A 27,749-nucleotide genomic window follows, 5' to 3' on the forward strand; every position below is an offset into this window, starting at 1 on the left:
TAAAGCGACGTCACTCCCCACAGCAGAGGAGAGGCGTATCCACACAGCTCTCATGTCAGGTGGACATGGGTTGGGTGGAGCCTTGTTACCTGTGCAGATCAACACACGGGGAAAGAGTGCACCTGTTCCCGCTCCCAGGGCTGCCTTTTTTCGTGGACGAGCTAGAGGGGAAGCTCGCCATGGATGCCAAGGAGGCCGGCGGGGCTGACAAGAACAAAGAGAAGGTGATCAAGCGCAGGAACCGACCTGTGTTCTTGCGCTACCTGGAGAGGAGGAAGACTGACAGCATCGTGGCCAGTGACACCTGCAACGGTGACATCAACCTAGGGACGCTGGTGAGGCGCAGTCAGTCTGACAAGACAGAGTACAGCGCCAAACTTAAAGGTAAGGTGCCTAATGTCATCCCCGGGGTGGGGTCACACAACTATGGCAACAATCCACACACGCTCCGGACTACATGCAAACATCTTTGAAACCCGTCGGCTCGGAATACTTTTAGATGACAACTCGTTTCATATAAAAGGACTCAAACATAGCCATGGATACTGTGCACCTGTTATGTTCCTATGAGTAGAAGATACTCCCACAGGGACAGATCCACATATGTAAACTGTGCAGCAAAGTGTGGCGTACACCAGCTGGTAAACAAGCCGTCCACGGTGACATTCTTGCTTTTCGCAAATGATTTACAGGGGTGGGAGTAAGTCACATGTGTCTTAAATAAGTCAAGTTTTGACCTTCAAGTTTCAAACAAGCTCCAAGTTACTGTGGCCAAAATCAAGCATGTCCGCCCGCTAGATTTCAAGCAAGCCAAGCCATTACTTGGGTTAAGCAAGTCATAGGCGTTAGTTAGCTGCAATAAAACATCCTCACATAGTTTTTGAAATGGTCCAGAACCAGTCTCTGTATTGTCTATGACTTTATTTTCTTCTCAATTGATCACATAACAAACATGAAGTTTAGTTCATGTTTGACCAGCTATTGGTGAACTTAGTGAAGTTATCGTAGTTCACCGTTTTTTTTCCACTGACAGATTAAGTCAGGTGTCATAGTTTAAGTTAGAAACCTTGTATGGTTCTCTTTTTCCTGATTTTATCAAAAGCATAATCTGTGAATCCAAATGTTGTAATCTCCAGAGCGTCCTCTATATTTGCTTCATGGGGTGGCCTCTGCACTCCGGATCATAGCATACCAGGTTTGCGCGCACTAAACATACACACAAAACCTTTCAAAACAAAACAAACAGTCCGCTATCTTGAAAAATGTATATTTTCAAATGTAAACAGATGAGACTCCAACAATTACGTAGTTTAAGTCCGAGTCAAAGTCCAGTCTTTCATAAGTTTTAACCAGGCAAGTCCCAAATCCTAAAATTGCCGACTTAAGTCTGACTCGATCCCCTGTGAGCGTTAATGATTTTAGCCGAGCTAAAGAACAAGCTCATTATGCTGACGTAGTGTTTTTACACATGCACACATGTTCCCAGACAACCTGACGTAGTGTTTTTACACATGCACACATGTTCCCAGACAACCCGTCTATGAGAGTCAATGGTTGGAATGCCGCACTTCAGGATAAATGAGTGACAATGACATCACCCCTATACTCAAAACTATGTTGGCTTTCCTGCAACACTTGTCCAGTGCGTTGGCCCTTTTTTTCAGACTAGCTTACTTCTCGTACGCTGGTCGACAGATAAGACAGCTTTCACACACATACAGCATACACACACACACTTGACTTATCAGCGGCTGTTTCCAGTTCACTTGACTCCTCTCCAGTTCCTTTTGGCCGACAAACCTGCACAATGGCAACTCTTGTTGTTGTCAGTAAACCTCTCACCCGCCCCCTGTTCTGTCTGTGTTCACGCACGCTCACACGCAACCTGACAAAGCGTATTGCATATTTACAGGGATATTACCATTGCAAATATTGACAGAGCGATGACTTCACCAGAAAGAGGAAACACGTGAGTGTGCCTGCTCACGACTCAAAAAGTTGTCACCTGCCTGCCGGACAGGTTGGTCAACCCGTGTAACGTGAACTTGGTGTGCAATACTAGTACTACAAATACAATTTAATACATTCCTACGAAAGCCTGGTGCCACGTACCAATAATCGGGTTAAATTCGAGTATTTTCCCTCCCCCCCAATGACAGTCAGCAAGAGGCCGATGTCTCGAGTCTAGATTAACCTGAGCAATTGTCATATGGACTGGGGTCTTTTAAGAGTAACTTTTCCTCCTGGTCTGCTCGGACAATGGTTGAAGCTGACGACCTCACCGTTTATGTGAACGCTGTTACAAGCGCGTGAAATCCCAGCAATGGTGCGGACATGGTTATCTGCTTCTCGTCTTTTTTTCCACTCCACCACACGGAGCCCAAACACAAATACAAAATCAAAACACTCCCTCAGGGCAAAAGTAGGCCATAACTCAAGTCTCCACGCTAACTTTGAGTAACCGGCCATGTTCCTAACATGACTGTAACATTAGACAGCTGCTGTTGTTTTGACTCTTATTCTTATACACTTGGCTTGAGCTTGGTCACGGGAAAAATGAACGTTGAAAATCAAAGTACTGTTGTATCCCAGTAATCCCATTTAATAATATTCCAAAAATGCATTTCTACAACTAAAGTCACCCCCGCCAGTCCAATCTGCAGTTAAGCAACGGAACTTGTGGAAATACAGTATTGAAAGAATCGCTACCAGAAAAATAAAACTAGATTTCTAGCGTGAATGCTCATCTCTCAGAATTCTCAGCCGTGATCAGATCCCATTGAGCACTTTTAGGAGGGAAGAGCCCGGTCTGACATTTGTCATTTTTCTCCATGGTGATACAGGATACACAAAGGCTTGTATTCCTGCCTCTTGGATCCCTTTCAATGGGCCCGGGCAGTGAAAAGCCCTGGATCCACTTTCATGGGAAATCCTGCTTTTAGAGCCACAAAAAGAAAAGGAAAAAAATGGACAAAGAAGTCCGGATGTGATCTGCAGCACTTTTAATAGACCATATTAAATGGTCTGTAACAGTGTAAAGCATCTTGGGAGTACCTAAATTGATGCCATTTCAGATTATTAGAAGTTGAAAAAAAATTGACATGAGACTCTTTTGGTGAATATGCCTTAGACAAGGGGCTTTTTGTTCACACTCCCTTAGCCTGGTAACTGTGTTTTTTATTGAACTCCAGTACATGCTAAATAGGTATTTAGTCATTGAGGGGACAATGAAAGTGCTCCGTTTAAAGTGCAATTGTTTTTAACTTTAATTGGGAGCAGATTAAACTATTTTCCAAATGGATGGATTTTAGCTTTTGGATAAACTTCAGCAAAATGTGACATGTTTGAGTATAGATAGTTCTCCCATGACGTCACGCAGTTCTGGACACAGCTGCGGCCGCCATGATGGAGGTCTATGCGATGTTTGTTCCGGTGCTTATTGAGTGATTGAATTGATCAATTTGATAGCTAATGTAAAATAAATTGTGACTTACTGGGAGGTGTTTTGGCTGCAACAATACAGGTGGGAGGAATCAAGTCTTATTTCACAGTTTACCGGCATCAATTTGGAATCAGCGTGAGAAGACAGAACATTTGTTAATGAGGAAACGGAGGTTGTGGCTTTCACTAATCAGTGAGTTGTTTTCACTCTGGCCAGATACCCAGTCCATACATCCGTGTTTGTTCTAAACACTTCGTTGAAGGTAACCTTGAACGCTTAGCAACGTTAGAAAACGCATATATACTGTACATATAGTACATATCTAAATTTTAGTTCAGTACTACCCAGTCGGCTCCTGTGGCACTGCAAAGCCATCCACACTCTCTCCTCCTCTTTGTGGCAACCTGCTTCTTCCTTGACAATCACAACATGTTTTTGTAGTTCAATAAAAGTAATGCAGTACAATATATAGTATGTGGGAACTCAAAACCCGATACAGGGTCGCAGTTTCCCTTTGCAACGCATCAGTAGATATGCAGGGCTCAATCGCCCATTTTTTGCGATGGTCCATTCCAGTCGGATACAGCCATGTCGGTGTAAGTACCACAGATATGTGTTACTATACACACACACACACACACACGCACGCACACACACATATATATATGTATGTGTGTGCACTTGCGTACTATTGTGCGATAATCAGTCAGTGTACCTACAGTGTGTGTGTGTGTGTGTGTGTGTCCTTGCAAAGGTGTGAGCTTATTGATGGTCGGCGAGCACATGGAATGCCTGAGCACGCCGGCGCATTACATCAGCGGTGCGATTCGTTCCGTAACGTGACACGATCCCCCCTGCAGCCTTCCCCTTGCCCTCAATCCCGCCCCGAGCAGGAAGCTGTGTGTGTGGCATCGATTAGGCGGCGAGGCAGCTTCTCTCTTGCCTGAAGTCAAGCGCACAGCCGTCGCAGTCTGGTGAGGCGGTGTGCTGTGAGCCTGACTGGCATGTTAAATGAGGCCTTGTGGCGCTCCAGTCACAATAATTAGCGCACGGTGAAATATTGCAGCAGTTCAGAAAGCTTTCCCGCTGCCAAGAAATGCCTTCCCTTGCTGGATCAGCACGTTAGCAGCTCCCTGCATGGCTAAACCCTTTAAACGTTTGGAAATGTTGGAAGTTTTTCAACCCCAATTCCAATGAAGTTGGGACCTTGTGTTACACAAATAAAAACAATACAATGATTTGCAAATCATGTTCAACCTATATTTAATTGAATACACTACAACCACAAGATGTTTAATGTTTAAACTGATAAACTTTATTGTTTTTAGCAAATAATCATTAACTTGGAATTTTATGGCTGCAACACGTTCCAAAAAAGCTGGGACAGGTGGCAAAAAAGACTGAGAAAGTTGAGGACTGCTCATCAAACAACTGGTTGGAACATCCCACAGGTGTACAGGCTAATTGGGAACAGGTGGGTGCCGTGATTGGGTAGAAAAGGAGCTTCCCTGAATTGCTCAGTCATTCAGAATCAGAATCATCTTTATTTGCCAAGTATGTCCAAAACACACAAGGAATTTGTCTCCGGTAGTTGGAGCCGCTCTAGTACGACAACAGACAGTCAATTTACAGAACACTTTGGAGACAGAAAGACATTGACAAAAAAAAAAAAAAAACAGTCACTGAGCAGTAAAGGGTTGCTAGTTATCTGGTAATGCCGGTACATTTAAAACATTATTTTTTTTTTTTTACAATTGTGCAAAAAGATGCAGAGTCCTCTAGCACTTAGAGCAGTTCGAATGACTAATATTGCAATAGTCCGGTGCAATGACCATTGTGCAAAGGGCGCTGAGACTTCAAGGAGTGGATGCGGTTTAAAGTGACGAGCAGTGCGATAATCCGGGACAACGTCGGTTGTGCAAATGTTACAGATACTCCTCAATCAGTGTCCAAATGGAGCAGATGCTACTCTGGCATGAGTGGCCAGTATATGCAAATAGTGCAGCATGGCGAGACAACTACAGTGAGTGCACGAGTAATACATAATTGGCCCCACACGAGGTTCACCTCTTTGTTAACAAGTGCGTGAGAAAATAGTCGAACAGTTGAAAGGACAATGTTCCTCAACGTACAATTGCAAGGAATTTAGGGATTTCATCATCTACGGTCCATATTATCATCAAAAGGTTCAGAGAATCTGGACAAATCACTGCATATAAGCGGCAAGGCCAAAAACCAACATTGAATGCCCGTGACCTTCGATCCCTCAGGCGGCACTGCATCAAAAACCGACATCAATGTGTAAAGGATATCACCACATGGTCTCAGGAACACTTCAGAAAACCAATGTCAGTAAATACAGTTCGGCGCTACATCCGTAAGTGCAACTTGAAACTCTGCTATGCAAAGCAAAAGCCATTCATTCATCAACAACACCCAGAAACGCCGCCGGCTTCTCTGGGCCCGAGCTCATCTAAGATGGACTGATGCAAAGTGGAAAAGTGTTCTGTGGTCTGGCGAGTCCACATTTCTAATTGTTTTTGGAAATTGTGGACGTCGTGTTCTCCGGGCCCAAGAGGAAAAGAACCATCTGGACTGTTATGGATGCAAAGTTCAAATGCCAGCATCTGTGATGGTATGGGGCTGTGTTAGTGCCAATGGCATGGGTAACTTACACATCTGTGAAGGCACCATTAATGCTGAAAGGTACATACAGGTTTTGGAGAAACATATGCTGCCATGGCCCAATGGTCAAGATCATCGCCTGCCACAGTGGGGGGACCTAGGTTCAAGACCCCGACTGGACCATCCAGCAACATCCCTCGGACTCACAGCTGTGGTGTCCTTGAGCAAGACACTGATACCCTGAAATGCTCCCCGGGCGCTTCAGCTGCCCCCTGCTCCACTAAGGTGTATGTGTTCACTGTGATGGGTAAAATGCAGGGAACAAATTTCGTGTGCATGCATGCATGTTCATCACAATAAAAAGGTGATTCTTCTTCTACATCCAAGCAAGGTCTTTTTCATGGACGCCCCTGCTTATTTCAGCAAGACAAACCACATTCTGCACTTGTTACAACAGCGTGGCTTCGTAGTAAAAGACTGCGGGTACTAGACTGGCCGGCCTGCAGTCCAGACCTGTCTCCCATTGAAAATGTGTGGCGCATTATGAAGCGTAAAATACGACAACGGAGACCCCGGACTGTTGAACAGCTGAAGCTGTACATCGAGCAAGAATGGGAAAGAATTCCGCCTACAAAGCTTCAACAATTAGTGTCCTCAGTTCCCAAACGTTTATTGAATGTTGTTAAAAGAACAGGTGATGGAACACAGTGCTAAACATGACCCTGTCCCAGCTTTTTTGGAACGTGTTGCAGCCATAAAATTCTAAGTTAATGATTATTTGTTAAAAACAATAAAGTTGATCAGTTTGAACATTAAACATCTTGTCTTTGTAGTGTCACAATGCTAAGTGGTTACATGCTAGGTTAGCATTACGAATGCCATGTATGCGAAAAGTCTCACATTGCACACCAAAAGAAGGCCGCAAAGCCTAACAGGTTACACACAAATTTGACTCCTTATGATTATGTTCGAATGTACTTTTTTTTTTCCCTTTTGTGGTTTCCGTCACATAATTCCAATGGTACAGATCTTTTCTAAGTTATTCGCCATGAACCAGGGTATACCCTGCTCACTAACAAACAAACAAATATCAATTAATCGGTTCGCAGCTTATTTTTTCCCCTAAAGGATGGTGCTTTATTTCCCGCAATTTAAAAAAGTTATCTTGCACACACACTGGATATGAGCATCCTTCCATGTTTTCATCATCCAAAGTGAAAAGTGAAATCCGCCAATCAGAAAATCCTCCAGATAGGAGGTTTTGCGTTTTGGCCATTGTAATGGAAAATTTCATCATCGCACAGAATTTTCCAAGAACCGGAGAGAAGCCTGCTAACTAAACAAAAGACATACAAAGAAACGGACCGGTCCCCACGGTCAAGTATCAACAATGGTACAGTCCTGTCATCTTAACATTATTCTCTCCAAACCCTGAAGTAGCCTGCTAATTAAGCAATAGACTGGCACACATTTTGTGCACTGACCATTTCTTCCAAGATTCCTAAAGTTATTTTCTCTTTTTTTCATTTGAGCCACGATGAAAGTGATTACTTTTGTCATTTTTAAATAAAATGTATTTATTTAAATTTTGCGATTGATGTTTAAAAAAAAAATGGTCTTAAGTCATCCTGCCTAAATTCAGGGGATACCTGGTAACGTGCAAATGGACAAACCAACACAAATACCAAACTCTTTGTATGTCTGTGCTCCTGAATGCCATTTGGGTCATGTCGTGTCTTTTTCCAAAATAATATCTATCCCTCTATTTTCTAGAGTGCTTGTCCTAATTAGGGTCACGGGTGTAAACTGGAGCCTATCCCAGCTGACTTTGGAGTGAGAGGCGGGGTGCACCCTGGACTGGTCAGCAGTCAATCACAGGGCACATATAGACAAACAACCACTCACATTCACATCACTGGATAATTTAGTCTTCAATGAACCCAACATGCTCGGAATGTGGGAGGAAGCCGGTACCTGAAAAAAACATGCAAACTCCACACGGACGAGATTCAAACCAGGGAGCTCTTCACTGAGTGGCAGACGTGCTAACCACTACACCACAATGACACCCTCCCTAATGATAAGTGTTCTTCTGCAGAAAAAATGGCACCACACGACTTATCCACCCCTACCTCACCAGCGCTGGATCCAGAAGAGGTCCGTTTGAGGAAGATGAACCGCAGAGCAAAAGTCATCCAAGAGCTGATGCAGACTGAAAAAGACTACCTCACTGAACTGGAGTTGTGCATCCGGGAGGTAGTGCTGCCTCTGAGAAACGTACAGGTGTGTAGTAACTGTGCCCAAAATATACAGCAAGCCTGCTTAACATTTAACAGCTAGACTGGATATGTAATTTAGTTTTGCTTAGTCAAAGAGAGCATTTGAGATAACCGGAACTACAGTACATTCTTCCGATCCACAATTAGCATTTCAGATATCTGCAATGTCATTGGGCCTTGGACATATGACATCACGTTTGCCATTCATGTATATCGGGTTTGTCATTACAACTATCTCAAACTAATTTTCAGATATCCATCGGTCACATAGCATATATCTGCCACAGAATTGTACGGATCCCTCACACCAGTTCAAGATATCTTCAATTCACCTCAATTCAAGATATCTATGGACCTTTCGAGAAGTCTTAAATCAAGTTTTGAATAGGTGCAATGTGAAATGAAAAAGTTGTACATATCTGTAACTTGTATTATAACTAGTCCAAGTCAAATTGTTGGTATTACAAACTGGAGTTACAATGTTCTCTCCACTGTCTTATGTTAGGTTGTCGATGTGGATCGTATGTTCACCAACATGGAGACGGTGTGCGAGGTATCAGCCGCACTCCTAAACAGACTTCAGGAAGCCATGTCTGACCCAGATCCAGAGGCTGTCGTTATAGGTAACCCACCCCCAATTTCTCTATGCTTAATTGCTGACCATTCCAGGTTATTACAGGATGGGAAAATGTGTTTGTTTTTATTGTGAAGGAGAAGTATTCATCCAGGCAAAGGCAGCTTTAGAGGATGTGTATAAGATTTACTGTTACCATCACGACGACGCCAACATGTCGCTGGAATCCTACGAAAAAGAGGAAGGAATAAAGCAACATTTCACCATGTGTGTATTAGCAATGAAGTAAGTGGAATTACTTCCTCACAATATTCATTTCTAGCTGCAACTTCCTGATACAGTAGAAGCTCTAAGGCTGAACAATACAGGCTACTGTAGGACCTCAGATTTGTTCGGGTTTCAAAACAAATTTGACATGCATTCCCCCCCCCCCCCCACACATATTCAAATAGTTTTGGATCTGATTCAAACGCTGTCAAGATGGAATTTTGTAAAAATGTTTCCTCTCTCCTCACCCTTCGGCCTTCCTCCCAGTGTCGTACGCGCATTTACACCCGCGACAAGGCGCTCTAAAGCGGCCATCCCAGCGTGGAGCCCTGGACCACACACTGGCTGTCAAGTGAGCCTTTTTTTCCCCCTCCTCGCGCTTCCTATTTCTCACTATGGCGTGCGCACACTAATGGCCGACAACGAGGTGCTCTAAAGCGGCCACACAAGTGCGAAGCCCCGGTCCACATGCTGGCTATCAAGTCGGGCTGAACCAAGGTGCTCAAGTTCATACACAAAGGGGGTAGGGTGACTCGTGCTGGATGCCCAAGTGCATCACTGGGTGCTGTTTTAGCCACACCGCCCAAAATAAATAAATAAATAGATAATTTAAAAAATGAGGAAAACTGTTTAATGCTATAGTCCCACAATTGATTACTAGAGTTCTCAGTCCTTGCACGGTTTCAGCATTTATCTTCAAACATGTATAATGCATTTAGAAACAAATCACTGAATTAACTTTACAGGGTCTTTAACTATATTCAAATTTAACCAATGTTGTATCTTAACACTGGAGTCTTATTGGAGTCCGTCCCTTCACTTCACATATAGTCGTGCTCATCATTATTGGGACCCATGAAGTTTAATTACTAAATGTGAAATATCTCCTGAAGAAAATGAATCGAGTGAAACATTTCTATATAGAGAACTTGTGTTTGATACAAAAGAGCAAATAATAATATTTTATGGACAGCTGAAACAAAAATAGAGATTTTTAGCAATGCGCACAAACGGTATGTTTACAGATCACACTGCCAACAGTCAAGCATGGCAGAGGATCCATAATGCTGTGGGGCTGCTTTGTCTGCATCTGCTACTGGAGGCCTTGACTGTATCCCAATACTGCTGCACATGCTGTTTTCTCTTTTTTCTTTGAAATTACAATATCTAAGTTGAAAAAAAGTTGTTTTTGTTAAATTACTTTGGACCTGTAATTATAAGATCCTGATGATTTTAGTTTGGTACATTTCCATTTATTTCTGAAGATATTGTCCAGGTTATGCAAAAAAATGAAGGGGTGCCAATAACGGTGAGCATAACTGTACCTTCCTGTATGTATTCTTATTTTCTGAAATTGTTCTTTTCCTGACACTCCTTGTTAAGGAGATTCCTTCTTTTGGAAGGGGGGAAAAAAAAAAAAAAAAAAAAACGATATCTTGCTGAGGCCCCGTGGGGTATGCTGAAGTCCGGAACAGTTTGGCAGAGTCCAAATTGTATGTTGTCAAGGTCATTCAACTTTTGAGGTTCCACATCCATCCATCCATCCATTTTCTGAGCCGCTTCTCCTCACTAGGGTCGCGGGCATGCTGGAGCCTATCCCAGCTATCATCGGGCAGTAGGCGGGGTACACCCTGAACTGGTTGCCAGCCAACCGCAGGGCACATGCAAACAGTGTCATGAAATTACCAATAAAATTTTCATCTAATATTCAAATGTTATGTCTTCTTTTAAATTGCAGGAAACTCTACGACCAAGCGTGAGTATCCCCAAAATGTCAACGCTGAACTTAAAAGAGTCAATTTCCGATGAAATGTTTTGCGTCATAGAGGGAAGCCCAACCTGCTGGACATGGGCTCGCTCCTCATAAAGCCAGTCCAGAGAATCATGAAGTACCCTCTGCTGCTGGGCGAGCTGTGGCAGGCCACGCCCGAAGACCACCCCGATTTCCAGCCTCTGCAGGAAGCCTTCACCGCCGCAAAGATCATAAACATCAACATCAATGAGTTTAAGAGACGTAAGGACATAGGTGAGGCGATGACGCCTGCTGGACGAATTACTGTACACCGTGGTGCAAAGTGATCTTATAAGCTGTCCATTCTCTGCTGTTACCTAACATTTGGATTTTCAGTGATGAAGTACAAGAATTCAGAGGACGAAGGAACTCTGCGTAAACTTCATAAGTTCAACATCCACTCCATTAGGAAGAAAGGTGACAGGTTCGCAGGTTATCTCAAGATCCTCACAGGAGTTGAACCACAGGTAAGAAAAACAAATATCATAATTCATTAAGTTGTAACTTTAAAATACTGCCTACTCTTTTGGATTCTTCTTTTCTGGGTATAACAGTTTTAGCTTTTATTTTCACCTGCAGGTGAGAGATGAAGTGTTCGACAGAGAGGAAAAGCTGTTCAGGACCCTGGAGAAAGCGATTAGGCAGCTGGTCAAGAATGTCCATAGTCACCTGCAATACACTCGGGTTGGTTTAGTCTTAAAAGTACAAAATATATGCCTTGCTGCTCTCTGTTTTCTCATGGTTTTATGTTTGTGTCTAATGCAGGAGATGGTGTCTGTCGCTGTTAACAATATTCACGAAATGGAGAGCATAATTAAGGAGCCAAATGGCTCATCGCACACTAAAAGCGATGACCCTTATGAGCACTATGTGAGTCAAAAAGTCCACAAAACAGTGATATACCTGATGTTTAAAAATATCATTTATTTGTGTTTTGGCCTTTTGTTGACACCTGAAATTCGTTTTAAGTCACAGGAAATTTTGTCTGTCTTGGTCAAAGAATTTCCAAAAGGTGGTAGTTTCCGGGATTTGACGGTTGATGAGAAAACGTGTATACTGTAAAAGCAAAAATGATTTGAATAAATTTAAAACATAAAAAAAATTACCTTTGGACAATGTGTAACAATGACAAATGTGAGGAGAGAGAGGATTGGCGCTTAGGAGGAGGTGAATCGCTCCCCATGAAGACTCCACGGAATACGCTCTCTGGTGTAGTCATTTTTCTTTTGATTGAGACAGTTGTACGGCTTCAGGTTACGATTCCATTTCTGGTTTGATGGTCGTCATCTCATGTTTTGTCTTTGACATTTGTGGTACCCTTCTGTGGTGGCATTTGGAACAAATATGATCAAAAGCGATTTCATGACTGCACGCAAGACTTCTGAAATAGATTTTTCCTCAAAATGTAGGTTGAATTCTGAACTGATGGACTTTAGAGTTTCCAATTCATCCCTAATGTGACTTTCCAACGTAACATTCCATTGTCCAAGAGATCGTTAGTCCCTTATATTGTATGAAAGCATTTAATTTGGTCATTTGAAATCCTAAAAAAAGTAAATGACAGTCACCCTTGCTCATCTTTAACACATAGATGGATGCTCATTGACACAGTAGATAAAGTCGGTTATGTCTGCAAAAGCTCAACAACATGCTAACATCTTATTAGCCATTAACGGTAACAGCTCAGTATGCCGGGGAATATTCTCATTCATCCAGGTCATTTCATTCTCAGGGCATTCAATCGATCGCAACTGGATTGTTCTGGTTGTCTTAGAAGATGTTTTGCCTCTCAGGCTTCATCAGATCATGCAACAAGGCTTAGTAAGGACTAGCCTGTCTGTCCTAACAAAGCTGAGTCAGGACAGACTAGCCTGACTGTCCTAATTATCGATCAATTCAATAGCAGCTCAGTAGGAGGACGTGGAGGTAGCTGCCTGCATAAAAGCCATTCACACTGAACTTCCTATGTCGTGTTCTCACAGAAAGATAACATGGAGCAACTGGTCCTGGCCCCACTCTCATCTCTTCAGGGCATGTTCACTGCACCCCAGAAGCTCATCCAGAAACGTTATGACAAACTGCTGGATTACTGCAGCCGCCTGGAGCGCTCGTCTTTTTCTTCCTCGTCCTCGCCATCCACCTCTTCCTCCACCCCGTGCCTGGTATCCCTAGACCCGCCCGGTCCTGCCAGGAGGGACTACGAGGCACTCAACGCTTTGCTCGTGGAGGAGTTGCAGCAGTTCAACATAGCGGCCTATGCCATCCTCACCAATTGTGCGGTGGATGTCGTGGCCTTGCTCAGAGGCCTGATGGAGGAAATATTGCTTAGTGCTCCCTCCATACAGCAGCTACCAGTGAGCAGCGCGCACACACAGAAATACAGTACCTTATCAAGCATATTTATGACATTAACATGCTAATTTGCGGCATCCTTCACAGGCTCCATTGTCTAACATCGCCGAGGTGCAAAACAGCATCATGGATGAGCTGAACAATCTGGCGTTTGTCAAAGAGAATGCACAGAAACTAATGGAGCGGAAAGTCAGCTTCGAAAGGCAACGAGACAAGAAAATAGCGGTGAGATAAGTGGTCACAGAAATCATTTGCATGTAGATATTGCCGTCGTGAGCTTCAATTGCAACACTTCCATTCAATTTCTTTGCCACTTATCCTTTGCAAGGCGGAGCTTCTGAGTTGTCAGTGAACCTAACATACTGAATGTTTTTTTTAAAACATTGAAGCCAAATTAGAGTCTTCAATTAACCTCAACATCGCATGTGTAAATACTGAAGACAATCTTCCATGCATACAGGCTGGTTGTGTAAACAACGAAGACAATTTCACGTCTCAAACGAACATAACACATGTTTTTGTAAACACTGAAGACAATTTCAAGTGAATGACTCAGATATACATGCGCTCATAAACATTGAATATCATTTAGTATTCAACAAACCTGCCATTTATGTTGTTGGACTGTGGAAGATCAAGCAAATATCACACAAAGAAAGCCAGCAGCTGACCTTGATTCAAACTTGCAACTTTCTTACTATGAGGCAGCAGCGCTAACCACTCCTGGCAGTTGCGAGGCTTCATCAGTTCAGTTTCAAGATCGTCTGTCTGGATGTCAAGTTCAAAGTCCCTCATTTTCCTCAAAGAGTTTCACAGTTTGGTGGAAAATTCCAAGTGATAAAGATGAACACAAAGGACACCTCCAGGTGGTGATTAACTGGGGCAATTCCCTGCTCCATCAGGTCTCAGCCATTTACACTTAAAAAGCTTTCTCTGTAATGTTTCAAAGTATCTCCGGAAGAACTCCATCCACCTGAAGCGCCACGTGAGCACCACACAGCGTGCCGTCTCACATAACTAACGACACTTGTTGCCTTCCAGGCGCCGGAGGTGGAGCATCAGACGGAGGAGCAACGCGCCCGACTGCTGGCCGAATATCCCCAGAGTCGTCTGTACCAGTTGAAGAGGAAGTGCAATGGCTGCCAGGAGCAGGACCTCAGCCTGCTGGAGGGGGAGCTGGTGGTCCTGCTGGAGGACACCGACCCGCTGGGCAGCAGCAGCCGCTGGCTGGTTCACACCGGAGGCAAGTGTGGGCTCATGTATGCGCATAAAGCCACAATTTACAGGGAAGGCGAGACAAATGAAGGCATCCATAAACAGGTGTAGCCTAACCCCTTCCCAACAGGTAGAATTTTCCACCTCTGTTGACCATTGAGCAGACACTCCTCTGCAGATGGACTTGGAATTCAGCAGAGAAAACTTTCTTACAATGAAGAGCGAGGCCCAGGTACTCTAGCGATAGTTGCCGATAGCTTTGCTCTTTCCTCTGGGGACCTGTTCCCTCGGAACAATGCAACAAACCACAGTGCGTCGTCAGCAGCCTTATTTAGGAGTCAAAAGCCTCACTAGCTGCTGGCAATTCCAAAACAAGGACAAAATATATTTCGCTCTTAAGACTTTCGTTTTCTCTGTGACAACACACGAAAACAACTACAACAGACTTGTTTCCCCCTGGGATTACAAGAATCCCCACAACACAAGTTGGTGACAAATACGCCTGACTCAGACTCACAGGATATATTATTCTGGAGGTCCTTCTTTGTACCCGGTGTTAGCAAGATTCTTGGTGTAGCTTGCAACTACAACGGAGCTATGCACAATTCTTAGGATAATCAACAAGATGTAGCACACTGTACTCTGCTGTTGAATGCCCATGTTCGGAAGTGAACCACTAACTTTTGCTTGATGATAATAATCACCTCTTGTTGCACACTCTAAAAACCTTGCCTTGAAAAACATCTGTATTTTGTTCTGAAGTCTGCATGTACAGTCGTCATAATGTTCCAATGTGCCACAATTAGGTGTGCAGGGATACGTGTATTCCACGTTCTTGAAGCAATACAACCCTCTGAGGGACTCGCAGCGGGGAGGCCAGTCAGCCAAACAGCAGCAACAACAACAGCAGCAGCAGCAGCAACAGCAGCAGCCGGCCGCCATGGCCGACGAGGACTTTGACAACCTGAGCCTTTTCGTGTCAGGCAGTGGCAGCAGCACCCTGCGGAGCTTCAGTCTCAACACCACCGACAGCTGCTCCATCCTTTCGGGCCTTCAGGGCGAACTAGACACACCGGACGACTTGGAGGCTTCGTTTGACACAGACGCTCAGCAGGTGTGTAGAGAAACATACAACTTACTTGATACAAACGTCAGGGAGTGCTATCACATCAGAAGCGGTGCTGGTGCAAAAAAAAATAATCTAAGATAACAGTGCCACCTACTGGTTGAACTGCCATATTGAGGACATGGCGAGCAAAAAGTCTTTTTTTTTTTTTTTTTTTTTGCCCTGCATCTAGTCAGAAAACAACTAAGTAGGTCGATGAAAGTAGTAAAATATTGCCCAATGTATCAATAATTCCTGGAAGTGTATCGGTGATATTTCAGGAAGAAATGCATCCTCGAAAAAAACCTCCAGGTTTCAACTTCCCAGTGACCCAGAAAAGGGTCAGTAGAAAATGGATGGATGGATTGCAACCATAGATCACAACCAACCATGCATCCATCCATCCATCTTCCATACCACTGATCTTGGTCAAGGTTGCAGGAAGACTGGAGCCTATCCCAGCTGATTGAGGACAAGCACACTCTTAACTGGTTTCCAATCAATCACAGGCTGCGGATCGAATGGGACGCTGAATGAGACTAAAACATAATGTGTGCTATGCGAACCACTAAACTAATGAGTATTCCCTGTCAGAAGAGTCCAAATTCTTGGCCTGCATGAAGACTATCCCCTTGTCTGTACAAGATTTTGGTTAAATGGGGCAGAAATAACAAAGGTTATTGGGACAATGCTATGCCTGTATAGTTACATTTGAGAAAACACTGGTGTTACAGTGTGCTGCTTGTCTTTTTCCACAGTACTATGCCGTATATGCATTTCAAGCCCGTTGTGACCAGGAGCTGACCTTGCAGGAGTACCAGCATGTACGCATCTTGCAGTTCAATGACTTGGGCGGTAATAAGGAATGGTGGCTAGCGGAGGCTGATGGCCAGAGGGGATATGTCCCAGCCAACTACCTTGGCAGGATGTCCTATGCATAATTTTATTATTATTATTTTTTTTTTTAAATCCCGACATCAAACGAACCTGCGGTGTTTCAAACTATACTTGTTTCAACTGAATGTCAAATTTGTGCTTTGTGAAAACAAAACTGTGGATCTTGTCATATTGACAGCATGACCAAATGAAGAACATGCGATGAATTTTTTATCATTCAAGCTGCTGTATTGAGCACTTTTACTGTTTGTACGACAGTGTCGCCTTTAGAAGTCATATTTGTGAAGTCTAATTTTATATGAACGGATTTTGGGATGTGTATTGCTTGCATGTGAAATTATCTATCAAAGAAGTTTAATGTGAAGAAAATACTCTATGCGTCATTATTTTTCATTACATCATTATTAAACATCCTCTATGAAAATGACTGCTAATATTTTTATTCTTTTTTTCCCCTTCCAATTAGATCAACCATTGCACATTATTTCACAAGACTCCCTGATGCTGTTAGACAGTTCATATCGCTGGCGTCGGGCGGAATCCACATATCTCCAAAATCCTCACTTTTCAGGAAAAAAACAACAAAACAATGGGCTATTTGTTGAGCCATTAGCAGTGCATCGTCAAAGAGATCGAGCCATTTTCATCACTTAAAACTGGTCAATAATTTGAAAAAATAATACACCCACGTGTGGACTGACCAATAGTATTGATTTGTGGAAAAAATATTAAATTCAATTCACCAAATTTGGACAATGGAAGTTTTGGCCTGATGCTAGCGATATGTGGAATTTATAACCCATTTGAAGGTTTAAAAAACTGACACTTTATCTCGGGCTCGATTAGTTGGGACAGAATGAGGTACAGAAGACAAAGTAAGATTCAAGTATGAGAATGGATGGTCTCCTTCCATAGACATAATAAGATCACAGACACATTGCTCTGGCACTACATCTGCAGTCTTTAAGGGTTTATTTTACCCTCCATCAGCCACTGCTTCAACAAGGCAGTACAGTTTAGTTCAGTTCGCAACTGTATGGTTTGGAACAGTAAATCCCTATCTGGCTCGTGTCTCCATTGCAGTTTGTACTGTAGGTTTAACGGTGATCTCTGTAGACGTGTACAGTACTGCTAAATAAGAGCACTGCGACAAAGAAGATGACTGCGGAAGAGATTTCTTGGTTTTCAATTTCGTGCCCTTGCCATTCGATTCCCATTGCTGCACGGAAGAGACGTGCCTTTGTTTCTTCGACCAATTAACGGACAGTGTGTCAAGCGGGAAAAGAGTTAAGGTACGGACTGGCTATTAAGGTACTGTTCACAACTTGACAATAGAAGATATAACATTCAGTACCATACCAAACTGAACTGTACTACATGTTAGAAACAGGGCTTTACTACCTCTACTTATTTCTTAAGCTTTTTCTGTGCTGCCTTTTTCTTCACAAGCTGTAATCGTTTCATGGCGTTGAGCTGGGACTCTTGGGATGTTGGCGCCTTTTCCCCCGGTGGAACCTTGGACCCATTCCCATTGTTTCCATTACTTCCTCCATTATTATTGCCCCCCGTGCCACTGGCTCCTGGACTCGCCTGGGAGCTGCCTGGGGAGCCCGCCCCTGATGATGAGGCAGAACCCTTCCCCTGGCTCTCGCTGCTAGATGAACGGTTAAGTGGCTGTTTGCCCAGGGTCAAGGGTGGTGGTTTCAGAGAGACCTGAGTAGAGCCATTTCCGTTGCCGGTCCCGGGGATCTTTGCGGCCCCGAGTCCGGACTTGTTTCCGGCTAGACCGGAAAGACCTGCTAGTTTCTGGCCGGGTGGAGTTGGCATTGCCTTGTTGCTCCCACTTGGTCCTGCAGAACCGAGTTTGGCGCTGACGGGAAGAGATGGAGTCGTCTTAGCGCCAAATGCGGCCCAGCCTGTTAGACCGCTGCCTGATGATGAGGAGTTGCTGCTGGTGGGATTGGCTGATGTTGTGGAAGTCTGCAAATGATGATATATTAGTTGTCATTCATCCATCAGTTTATCTTTTATATTGCATATCTTTTTCAGAGTGATGATAGGGGCTGGAGCTTATACCAGTCAGAGACCCTGGACAGGTTGACAATCATTGTGCAATTGTGAAAGGGTACGAATTGGAATTTGAGATTAAGGCAACTGGACAAAACAAAACACTACACTGCCAACGGAAATCATTTGACGCATACCTTCACTTCTGTCCGTTTGAAGGCCAGGAAGGTGCTCGTGGTGTCCGGCTTTGTTTTAAATTCTGTCTTTTTCACCAGAGTGTCTTTTATAACAACCGGTGCTGACGAGGCGGAGGCTGGGGAGGGCTTCTGCGGAGGCTTTTGGGCCTAGTGCAAACAAATAATAAATTCATTATGGCCAATAATGAACCAACTTGGAATTGGATGACCTGACGAGGATGGTACAAATTTGTCTACGTGCTGGAGTCGAACGGATGTTTCTCACCATACGCTTCATTTGCCTGGTGCAGCGAGCGCAATACCACACCAGCCTGGGGTCATTGACTTCTTTGTCTGTCACTAGGGGCTTGTGGCAGTCCTGATGGTACAAGTTATGGCACTCCTGGCACTCTACCAGCTGGTTTCCCATGGACACAGTCATTTGTCTTCGGTGAAACAAGAAAAAACAAGACAATTCAATACATGTGCATGTCCACCTATCCACAAAACACTATGACTGAGGATTCATGAGAGCTACTAATTCATGACAAGTACAGTACACACAAACTAGAGATGGGGGGAGTAGCAATATGAAAAAATACTGCTGAGACTACTACTGGGAAAGTCTGTTAAAAATGTCACCTTACACATACAACACCCAGCAATAAAACATTCGTCATTTGTGTTGTGTCGTCTCATAATACTTAGCTATGAATCTGATTTTCAATCACAGTACTGCAATTAGAATTTGAATTTTTATTGTCATCGCACAACTCTGCGATACCCACAAATAATACAACCCACGTTAAGAATGAGCACGTACCTGCAAACCACGCACGCCAGGCCCATCTCCATGGCGAAGTCATCAGCGTTGGTCTCATCGTAGTCGTTGATGTTGGGTAAGAGGTCTTTGCTCGTCTGCACGGTAACTGGCGACGAGCGATCCGGTTTCTCTAAACGGGGCTTTTTCGGAGGGTCCGCGTCCCCCATGTCAAGCCTAACCTGTTGTTGACGATGAGGATCTCAGGAACAGGACATTTATTTTGGTGCCGATTTATGACACCCCCCTAATCAAATCATTTTAGCAACCAAGAGGGTTAGTGTTTACCTATATACCTTTCCACTCAAATTGGTTTTAATTCAACCATCGAGCCATCTTTGCTAGCGCTTGTCCTCGTTAGGCTTGCAAGAGATCTTGAGCCAATCTCAGCTGATTTTGGGGGGCAGGGTACAGTCTGAACTGGTCACCAGCCAATTGCAGGGCACATACAGTACAGTATTCAGACCCCCTTAAATTTTACACTCTTTTTTATATTGCAGCCAATTGCTAAAATCATTTAACTTCATTTTTTTCCAAATTAATGTACACACATTGACAGAAACAAAACGGAATTGTTGAAATTTTTGCAGATTTATTAAAAAAGAAAAACTGAAATATCACACAGCCATAAGTATTCAGACCCTTTGCGCAGTATTTAGTAGAAGCGCCCTTTTGAGCTAATACAGCCATGAGTCTTTTTGGGAATGATGCAACAAGTTTTTCACACCTGGATTTGGGGATCATCTGCCATTCCTCCTAGCAAATCCTCTTCAGTTCTGCCAGGTTGGATGGTGAACGTTGGTGGGCAGCCATTTTCAGGTCTTTGCAGAGATGCTCAATTAGGTTTAAGTCGGGGCTCTGGCTGGGCCATTGAAAAACAGTCACGAAGTTGTTCTGAAGCCACTCCTTTGGTATTTTAGCTGTGTGCTGAGGATCATTGTCTTTTTTTAAGGTGAACCTTCGGCCCAGTCTGAGGTTCTGAGCACTCTGGAGAAGGTTTATGTCCAGCCTATCACTGTACTTGGCTGCATTCATCTTTCCTTGGATTGCAACCAGTCTCCCTGTCCCTGCAGCTGAAAAACACACCAACAGATTGATGCTGCCACCACCATGCTTCACTGTTGGGACTGTATTGGACAGGTGATGAGCCGTGCCTGGTTTTCTCCACACGTGCCACTTAGAATTAAGGCCAACAATTTCTATCTTGGTCTCATCAGACCAGAGAATCTTATTTCTCACCATCTTGGAGTCCTTCAGGTGTTTTTTAACAAACTCCATGCGAGCTTTCATGTGTCTTGCACTGAGGAGAGGCTTCCGTCGGGCCACTCTGCCATAAAGCCCCGACTGGTGGAGGGCTGCAGAGATGGTTGACTTTCTAGAACTTTCTCCCATCTCCCGACTTCATCTCTGGAGCTCAGCCACAGTGATCTTTGGGTTCTTCTCTACCTCTCTCACCGAGGCTCTTCTCCCCCAATTGCTTAGTTTGGCCGGACGGCCAGCTCTAGGAAGGGTCCCGATCGTCCCAAACGTCTTCCCTTTCAGGATTATGGAGGCCACTGTGGTCTTAGGAACCTTAAGTGCAGCAGAATTTTTTTTGCAACCTTGGCCAGATCTGTGCCTTGACACAATTCCGTCTCTGAGTTCTTCAGGCAGTTCCTTTGACCACATGATTCTCATTTGCTCTGACATTCACATGTGAGCTGTAAGGTCTTATATAGACAGGGGTGTGGCTTTCCTAATCAAGTCCAATCAGTATAATCAAACACAGCTGGACTCCAATGAAGGTGTAGCACCATCTCAAGGATGATCAGAAGAAATGGACAGCACCCGAGTTAAATATGAGTGTCACAGCAAAGGGTCTGAATACTTATGGCTGTGTGATATTTTAGTTTTTCTTTTTTAATAAATCCGAAAAAATGTCAACAATTTCGTTTTTTTCTGTCAATATGGGGTGCTGTGTGTACATTAATGTGGAAAAAAATGAGCTTAAATGATTTTAGCAAATGGTTGCAATATAAAAAAAGAGTGAAACATTTAAGGGGGTCTGAATACTTTCCGTACCCACTGTATAGGCAAACAACACTCAAAATTATATCTATGGACAATTTAGAGTCTTCTTTTACTTGAACATGCATGTTTGTTTGTTGTGGAAGAAAGACGGAGTACCAAGACTCTACCAAGGCCAAAATTCTACAGAGAGATGTTCGTTAACGAGGTCAAATGAAAGCACTTTCCACTTAAATTGGTTTACAGCTATGGTAATTCACATAACTATATACAACATACACATTTTTATTTTGCTTGCCACAGTGATACGGCAGTTACTTGACTGTGAAATAAATTGTATAACTTTTTTCAATGCAATGATATCTACAGTATTAATTCTAAAACAGTTGATTTTTTTTTTTTCAAACACATACAATTAAGCTGAAGTTGAGCTATTTTTTTAAACTTAAAAACACAATGTTAAAGTTCTAGAATTTGAAGAATTTCAGGCACCTCTAAGGAACCAGGGATGAAGAAAGACCAAAAATACAGGATAATGCCTTGAACATCCATCCATCCATCCATCCATTTTCTGAGCCGCTTCTCCTCACTAGGGTCGCGGGCGTGCTGGAGCCTATCCCAGCTATCATCGGGCAGGAGGCGGGGTACACCCTGAACTGGTTGCCAGCCAATCCAGGGCACATACAAACAAACAACCATTCGCACTCACATTCACACCTACGGGCAATTCAGAGACCCCAATTGATGCATGTTTTTGGGATGTGGGAGGAAACCAGAGTGCCCGGAGAAAACCCACGCAGGCACGGGGAGAACATTCAAACTCCACACAGGCTGGGCCGGGGATTGAACCCCGGTGCTCAGAACTGTGAGGCTGACGCTCTAACCAGTCTTCACCGTGCCATGCCTTGAACAATTATATTATAATTTAATCTGCAAAAAAGTGAGTATTTAGGAAGAGTTAATATGCATTATATTGTGCTCTAAGATCTATCTATCTATGAACCATCCAACTATAATAAACACTGAAGTGTAGAACGTAGCAGCCACAGTACATTGACATGCTTCATACCTTCTCAGACGATCTCCTGTCGGTGTCCTTCTTGCTCTTTTCAGAGCTGGATTTGCTGCCTATGCTGGAGGATGAGGAGCTGGAGGAGGACTTGGAGTCCTGTTTACAAAAGCTGAGTTTTGACACGGACCCCTTGGACACCTCCAGATCCTGAAGATTGACAAGACAAGATACTTATTCATCCCCCAGAGACTAGAGCGTATCTCACAAGGCCTTAGTTAAGGAAGCATCAAAAAATAACTCTGCTCTTTCTTTGACTCCTTAATGTAAAAGATGGAGCAGTATCAAACGGGCTGTTCACAGAAAAATATACACCAGAATGTTACATGAAGAGGACTGACGACTGCCAACAGTTGCTAATGTTAGCTGCTACCCCTATTTGCCCCCTACAGGTGTTTTACTACAGTGGGCCCTCGGTTTACAAAAGAAATCCTACGGTAGTGACATAACAAAAATTTTACGTAGATTGGAATGCGCCGTAATCAATCACTAAGCTAAGTTAATACAGCCGCAAAGTCCTAATTACAGTAAATAATTGTCAGAAAAACACTCTAGGCCATGAAAATATAAAACAATAAATGAAAAACAACAAGTACGGCGATAACTGATAAAATCTTATATTAAAGTTTTGGGATCATTGTTTTGTCATATATTTAGGGTTTTAACACTTAATACAGGCTATTCACGCTGGGTCTTTGTCTCCCGAGAATACAGAGGGTTGACTGGACACTTTAGAAAGGTTATATGAGGCGTGTCAGAAAAGTTCCAGAGCTGGTGTCATAAAAGATATTCTTAAACCCAAACTACACGTTTTCCCCTTCAACGTATTCCCCCTGGAGTATAATGCTTTCTCTGCCACACCTTCATGCAATCCTGGAAGAATCCTTCGTCGTCATTGCCATCATGATGTCGTCCACGTCTTTAAAATGTGTCTCCTTCAAGACCCCCTTGAGCTTGGGAAAGAAAGGCTGGGAGGGGAATCACACAGAGCCAGGTCGGGTGAGTAGGGAGGTTGCTCCGGCACGGTGATGTTCTTCTCGGCCAGGAACTGTCAGATGATCGGGGCATTGTGGACAGGTGCGTTATCATGGTGAAGTAGGCACTACTTGTGCTGCCACGACTCTAGTTACTTTTCAGGCACTGAATGAAGACGTGTTGGTCGATCGTCTGACCCACATTGAAGAGGAAAATTTGTAGTTTGGATTGGAAATCTATCTTTTGTGACATCAGTCCTGGGACTTTTATGACACACCTCGTACGATGGTAACAGTTTGCCAAGTGACCCTATAAGAAAGTAAATTGATTCCCAATACAGACATACTTTTTGTACCAAGCGATAGGACGTGTCGCTCCCTCTGGAAAGGGATTCGTCAAGTAGCGCTTTGAGCTTCTCGGCCGAGTCTTTGCTCTTGGAATGCAGGTAACTCAGACCCTTCAGGAAAATGGGATCAAGCTCCAGACTGACAGGTCCAGCCATGGCTTACACTGAGGACAAAGCATAATTTCCAGCAGTTATCAACAATGCTAAGGTCATGTATGTCAGCAACTATACATTACTATTCGTCTTAAGTCTTCTGGGTGGAATACGACTATGAAGCTTGGGATGCAGAGTTTACAGCGCCGGCTACTCCAGCGCTAGTGACACCACACTGGCTAGCGTTCGTAGCAACGATAAATTGGCCAAAATGTACAATTCACCATTCAGCCATATTACCTGAGGTCCACTCCCAGGTAGAAATGCGTTGGCTTCACCAGTGTAGCAGTAAAATGACGTTAAAGCAATTCTTTGTATCTTGACGAAATCTTCCACGACACTTTGCCGGTGCTACCATCAAACATGTCCGACATGCCCATGAGGGCGGAACGTTGTTTCGCGGCGTACAAAACGCGTCATTTAAGGCATATTATCCAACGATGATGATTAAATATATATGTTTAAATATTTTCAAACAGGCTCGGCTTGTCTGACCTTCCCGTAAATGTGGTTATTATAGATTGTCTTTTTGCTAACGGCAATAGATGGCGCTGCGGTGCTAGCAGAGTTTAGGAAGAGCAAAGCAGAAGAAGCAGGCGCACCCATACCCGGAAGTTTTCATTTACAACGTGGGTTCATGGGAATTCTCTGATGTTCATTAGTTGACACAGTCCCAATGAAGGACGTTAAGCAGCGGCATGCTTCCCTTTTCCTGGAAGTTAGTTGCCAAGATGAGACACCGCGTCTCCCCCTGCACTCGTCCATCGTCGTATTCCTCCTGTCCTACTGTGAGTGCAAGTCTTTCAAAGTCCACCTGGTCTCCGGCAAACCCGACAGCTCTCAGGCCCTCCAGGGTCAGCTGCCAGAGTTCCTGGACGTGCGGGTCGTCCGGGCGGAGGGTCTTCCACCGCTGGTGCGAGACTGCCGTCTACCGGTCGTGCTGGACGAGACCGGCAGGATGTGCAGGGCCGGACTGGCTGTGGTCCTGAGGCACATCATCAACAAGAGCGTCGAGGCTGAGCCCTCCAGGAACGATGTGCTGGCACTGCTGGGCTTCAAGAAGACCTGTCTCAAAGCCTGTGCTGAGGTCAGTGGCACCCAGGGCAGCAAAATACTAAATAATAATCGGAAACAGGGTTTAATTGCTTGTATACAAATATTTGGATCTCTTGGTTCCCTGCCCACCAATAATGGTTGAAATTAATGAAGTACATCTGATTGGATGGATCCGAATAGCCGTAAATAGAGGTGCCACAATTAATCAATTAAACGACAATGAATCGATCATCAAAGTAATCGACAATTATTTTGAAAAACGATTAATCGTCCATTGGTCAACTTAAAGCTGTCCAAATCCTCTGATTTTAACCTGTCAACTGTAAATGTTCTTTACAGTTAAGACTGATTATCTTTTATGTTTAATCAAAATAAGACATTTCCAAACATCTGCTTTTACTTTATAAAACAATGATGAATATTTTCCCCTATTTTATAACATGTTACAGCCCAAGCCAGTAACTGAATATTAATCAATTTATGGGGGAAAACAATTGTCAGTTTAAACTATTATGAAAAGAATTATGAATGACCTGTAATTGGTATTTAGTTAAATTGAAACAGCCTCAGAAGTGAATATTAAACTAGTAGCAGAACCCAAGAAGTAGTTCTCAGTTTCATAAGATTCTCAGGCAAAAAATGGTTTTGCAATAAACTTGAATGCAAAATAAATGTTCCATTCGAGTAATCAATTATAAAAATATTTCATACCTGCAGCCCTAATCTCTACGCTAATGGAAGTGGGATTTGGTTCCATGGTGATGAAGTGCTGCCTCCATGAGTGAAAATGCAATCCATGCTTTTGCTATGAAAGTTACATATGGTCATGTCACCAAGCACAAATACCCTACACCACGACCACGCCGTCAACTTTACGTCGAATAAAGTATGTGCTGCTTATCAGAAGCTAACACTGTTAGCTAACTCTATTCTGTTCATCCAATAAAACTAAGTCTATGTTGTCTAACCTTTTTTGGCTTTGGCAGGATATAACCTGGGTGTCGCACCCGTGGGGGTTGAGGGTGTTCTGCCTGATAGTTCTTTTGGATGGTAGCGTTTCAGACAGTGTAGTCTCGTGGTGGCTTGTAAGTTGCTCTGGAGCTTCACCCAACTGTTAAATGACAATGGTGCGGAATTTTGTTCAAGATACGAGCTGATGTTGGGCTGATTTTTTTTATTTTTTTTTTTACTTTGACTTGTGAATGCAAACTTGAGATACGAGCGCTGCTCACTTCACAATAAGCAGCAGCAGTTTTTCAGAAAGTAAACAATTTTCCACAAGCTTCTGTGGTGACATAGTTTTACCATTGATATCATGTTTTTGTTTTATGTCCATTGTCTCAGGTAAGCAAGTGGACCAGACTGTGTGAAATCGGCATCCCGTCTGCCGTCGAAGAGCACCTCAGAAATCCCAGCAGCCAACAGCCTCAGCCGCCACCCCCCGCCATCCTCACCCTGGAGCGAAGGCTAGCTGAGCCCGTCAAAGTTCACAACGACGACAAAATCCGCAGACAGAAGCTCAAGCACCTGAGACAAAACGGGAATCATGACTCATCCAAGGGGAGCGGGGATTCCCACCTGGGCGATGGACTCGAGCTCAAGACCGCTCTGGCTAAGCTCTCAGTAGCCGCAGCTCCAAATCCAACCACCAGGGAGCGCTCTGAGATCAGAAAAGTAAAAACCAACGACCTGCCTGTGCTGGAGCACGTTTTTGCTGAGGGGCTTTACTTCACTCTGACTGATGTGGTCCTACTGCCATGCATCCATCAGTACCTGGTGAGCTACCTGCTAATCATTAAAGCCTGTCTGTGGTGATGCATAACACAGAGCCTCTTTGAACTTTATGCATTTGCTGAACCAAGACTTAGACACAAAAGGTCTGCTTGGTTGAGATAGTTAGCCAAGAACCCTTTAAAGCACATTTTAAGGAGTCATATATTATGCATTTTTTCACAATTAGGACATTTCCAAGCTGTGCTAATAAAAAGTATCTTCTCTGACATTCTTTGGTCAAAACACATTGTTTTTTTTTTTTGGGGGGGGGGGGGGGGGGGGGGGGTTCTGTCTCATTCAGTATGGCTTTCGTTACCATGTTAGGAGGTAGGACATGACGACACGAGCGACTACTGAGTGTTGCCAACTTAGGGACTGTCTTTTCTATACTTAACTGTACAGTAATGCCCTGCATATATGGGGTTCACTAGCCACAGATTTACCTAGTCAAAATTATTTTTTTCAAGGAAAAAGTCCCCTATTTGCACTCTTTCTGAAACAACCCAAGATTCTACAAAATGCCGCCAAAGCTCTGTCTAAATAGGAAAGTGGTCCAGTAATTGGTGTCAAGGAAGTATGCTGAAGTAATAAAGCTTGGCTGAAAGATGAACTTTGTATGTCGGGAAGGAGCTAATTTAAGCCTAGGTTGTTGTGGAGAATATTCGGCATGTGTGCATGTGCGCATGTACTTCTGGTGCATTTAAAAACAAGAGTAAAATAATCTGTTAGCCATTTATTTTTAAGGGCAATATTGTACAATGAGTTTTTGAAATTATATTAAAATGTTTTGGAATCATAGTTTGGGGGTACAGTATATTT

General features: G+C 43.6%; 3 protein-coding genes across 6 annotated transcripts in view; 2 read left to right on the forward strand and 1 right to left on the reverse strand.

Moving 5' to 3' along the window:
* The first annotated feature begins 31 nt into the window (after positions 1–31).
* On the forward strand, positions 32–16,975 carry arhgef38 (Rho guanine nucleotide exchange factor (GEF) 38). 2 transcript variants are annotated; one of them, XR_009788153.1, is made up of 14 exons: positions 32–384; positions 8,166–8,350; positions 8,852–8,969; positions 9,058–9,205; positions 10,926–10,943; positions 11,014–11,213; positions 11,316–11,446; positions 11,559–11,663; positions 11,745–11,849; positions 12,962–13,333; positions 13,419–13,556; positions 14,373–14,578; positions 14,681–14,778; positions 15,353–15,495. XR_009788153.1 is itself a non-coding variant. In XM_061770753.1 (14 exons), the coding sequence occupies exons 1-14, from the start codon at positions 66–68 to the stop codon at positions 16,590–16,592; spliced, it is 2,532 nt and encodes an 843-aa protein (XP_061626737.1). In that variant the 5' UTR covers positions 38–65; the 3' UTR covers positions 16,593–16,975. The 2 variants fall into 2 exon arrangements, 1 of the variants encoding a protein (XP_061626737.1); XM_061770753.1 differs by lacking the exon at positions 14,681–14,778 and adding an exon at positions 16,410–16,975 and having other exon boundaries at positions 38–384; positions 14,373–14,574; positions 15,353–15,660.
* ints12 (integrator complex subunit 12) lies at positions 16,973–24,830 on the reverse strand. 3 transcript variants are annotated; one of them, XM_061770757.1, is made up of 7 exons: positions 24,710–24,830; positions 23,949–24,112; positions 22,628–22,777; positions 19,555–19,733; positions 19,018–19,177; positions 18,753–18,899; positions 16,973–18,528 (listed from the first exon to the last, which is right to left on the reverse strand). In XM_061770757.1, exons 2-7 carry the CDS (start codon positions 24,102–24,104, stop codon positions 17,956–17,958), a joined length of 1,365 nt encoding a protein of 454 aa, XP_061626741.1. In that variant the 5' UTR covers positions 24,105–24,112; positions 24,710–24,830; the 3' UTR covers positions 16,973–17,955. The 3 variants fall into 3 exon arrangements, with proteins under 3 accessions (XP_061626741.1, XP_061626742.1, XP_061626740.1); XM_061770758.1 differs by lacking the exon at positions 24,710–24,830 and adding an exon at positions 24,342–24,651 and having other exon boundaries at positions 23,958–24,112; XM_061770756.1 differs by lacking the exon at positions 24,710–24,830 and adding an exon at positions 24,342–24,650.
* Positions 24,778–27,749, forward strand: part of gstcd (glutathione S-transferase, C-terminal domain containing) — a 40,555-nt gene continuing 37,583 nt past the window's right edge. Inside the window, exons 1-2 of the mRNA XM_061770755.1 lie at positions 24,778–25,188; positions 26,502–26,933. Of these exons, the coding sequence (XP_061626739.1) occupies positions 24,778–25,188; positions 26,502–26,933 (843 nt within the window). The remainder of the gene's footprint in view (positions 25,189–26,501; positions 26,934–27,749) is intronic.

This window comes from Phyllopteryx taeniolatus, chromosome 4 (genome assembly GCF_024500385.1).
Source record: "Phyllopteryx taeniolatus isolate TA_2022b chromosome 4, UOR_Ptae_1.2, whole genome shotgun sequence".
Classification (NCBI taxonomy): Eukaryota; Metazoa; Chordata; class Actinopteri; order Syngnathiformes; family Syngnathidae; genus Phyllopteryx; species Phyllopteryx taeniolatus.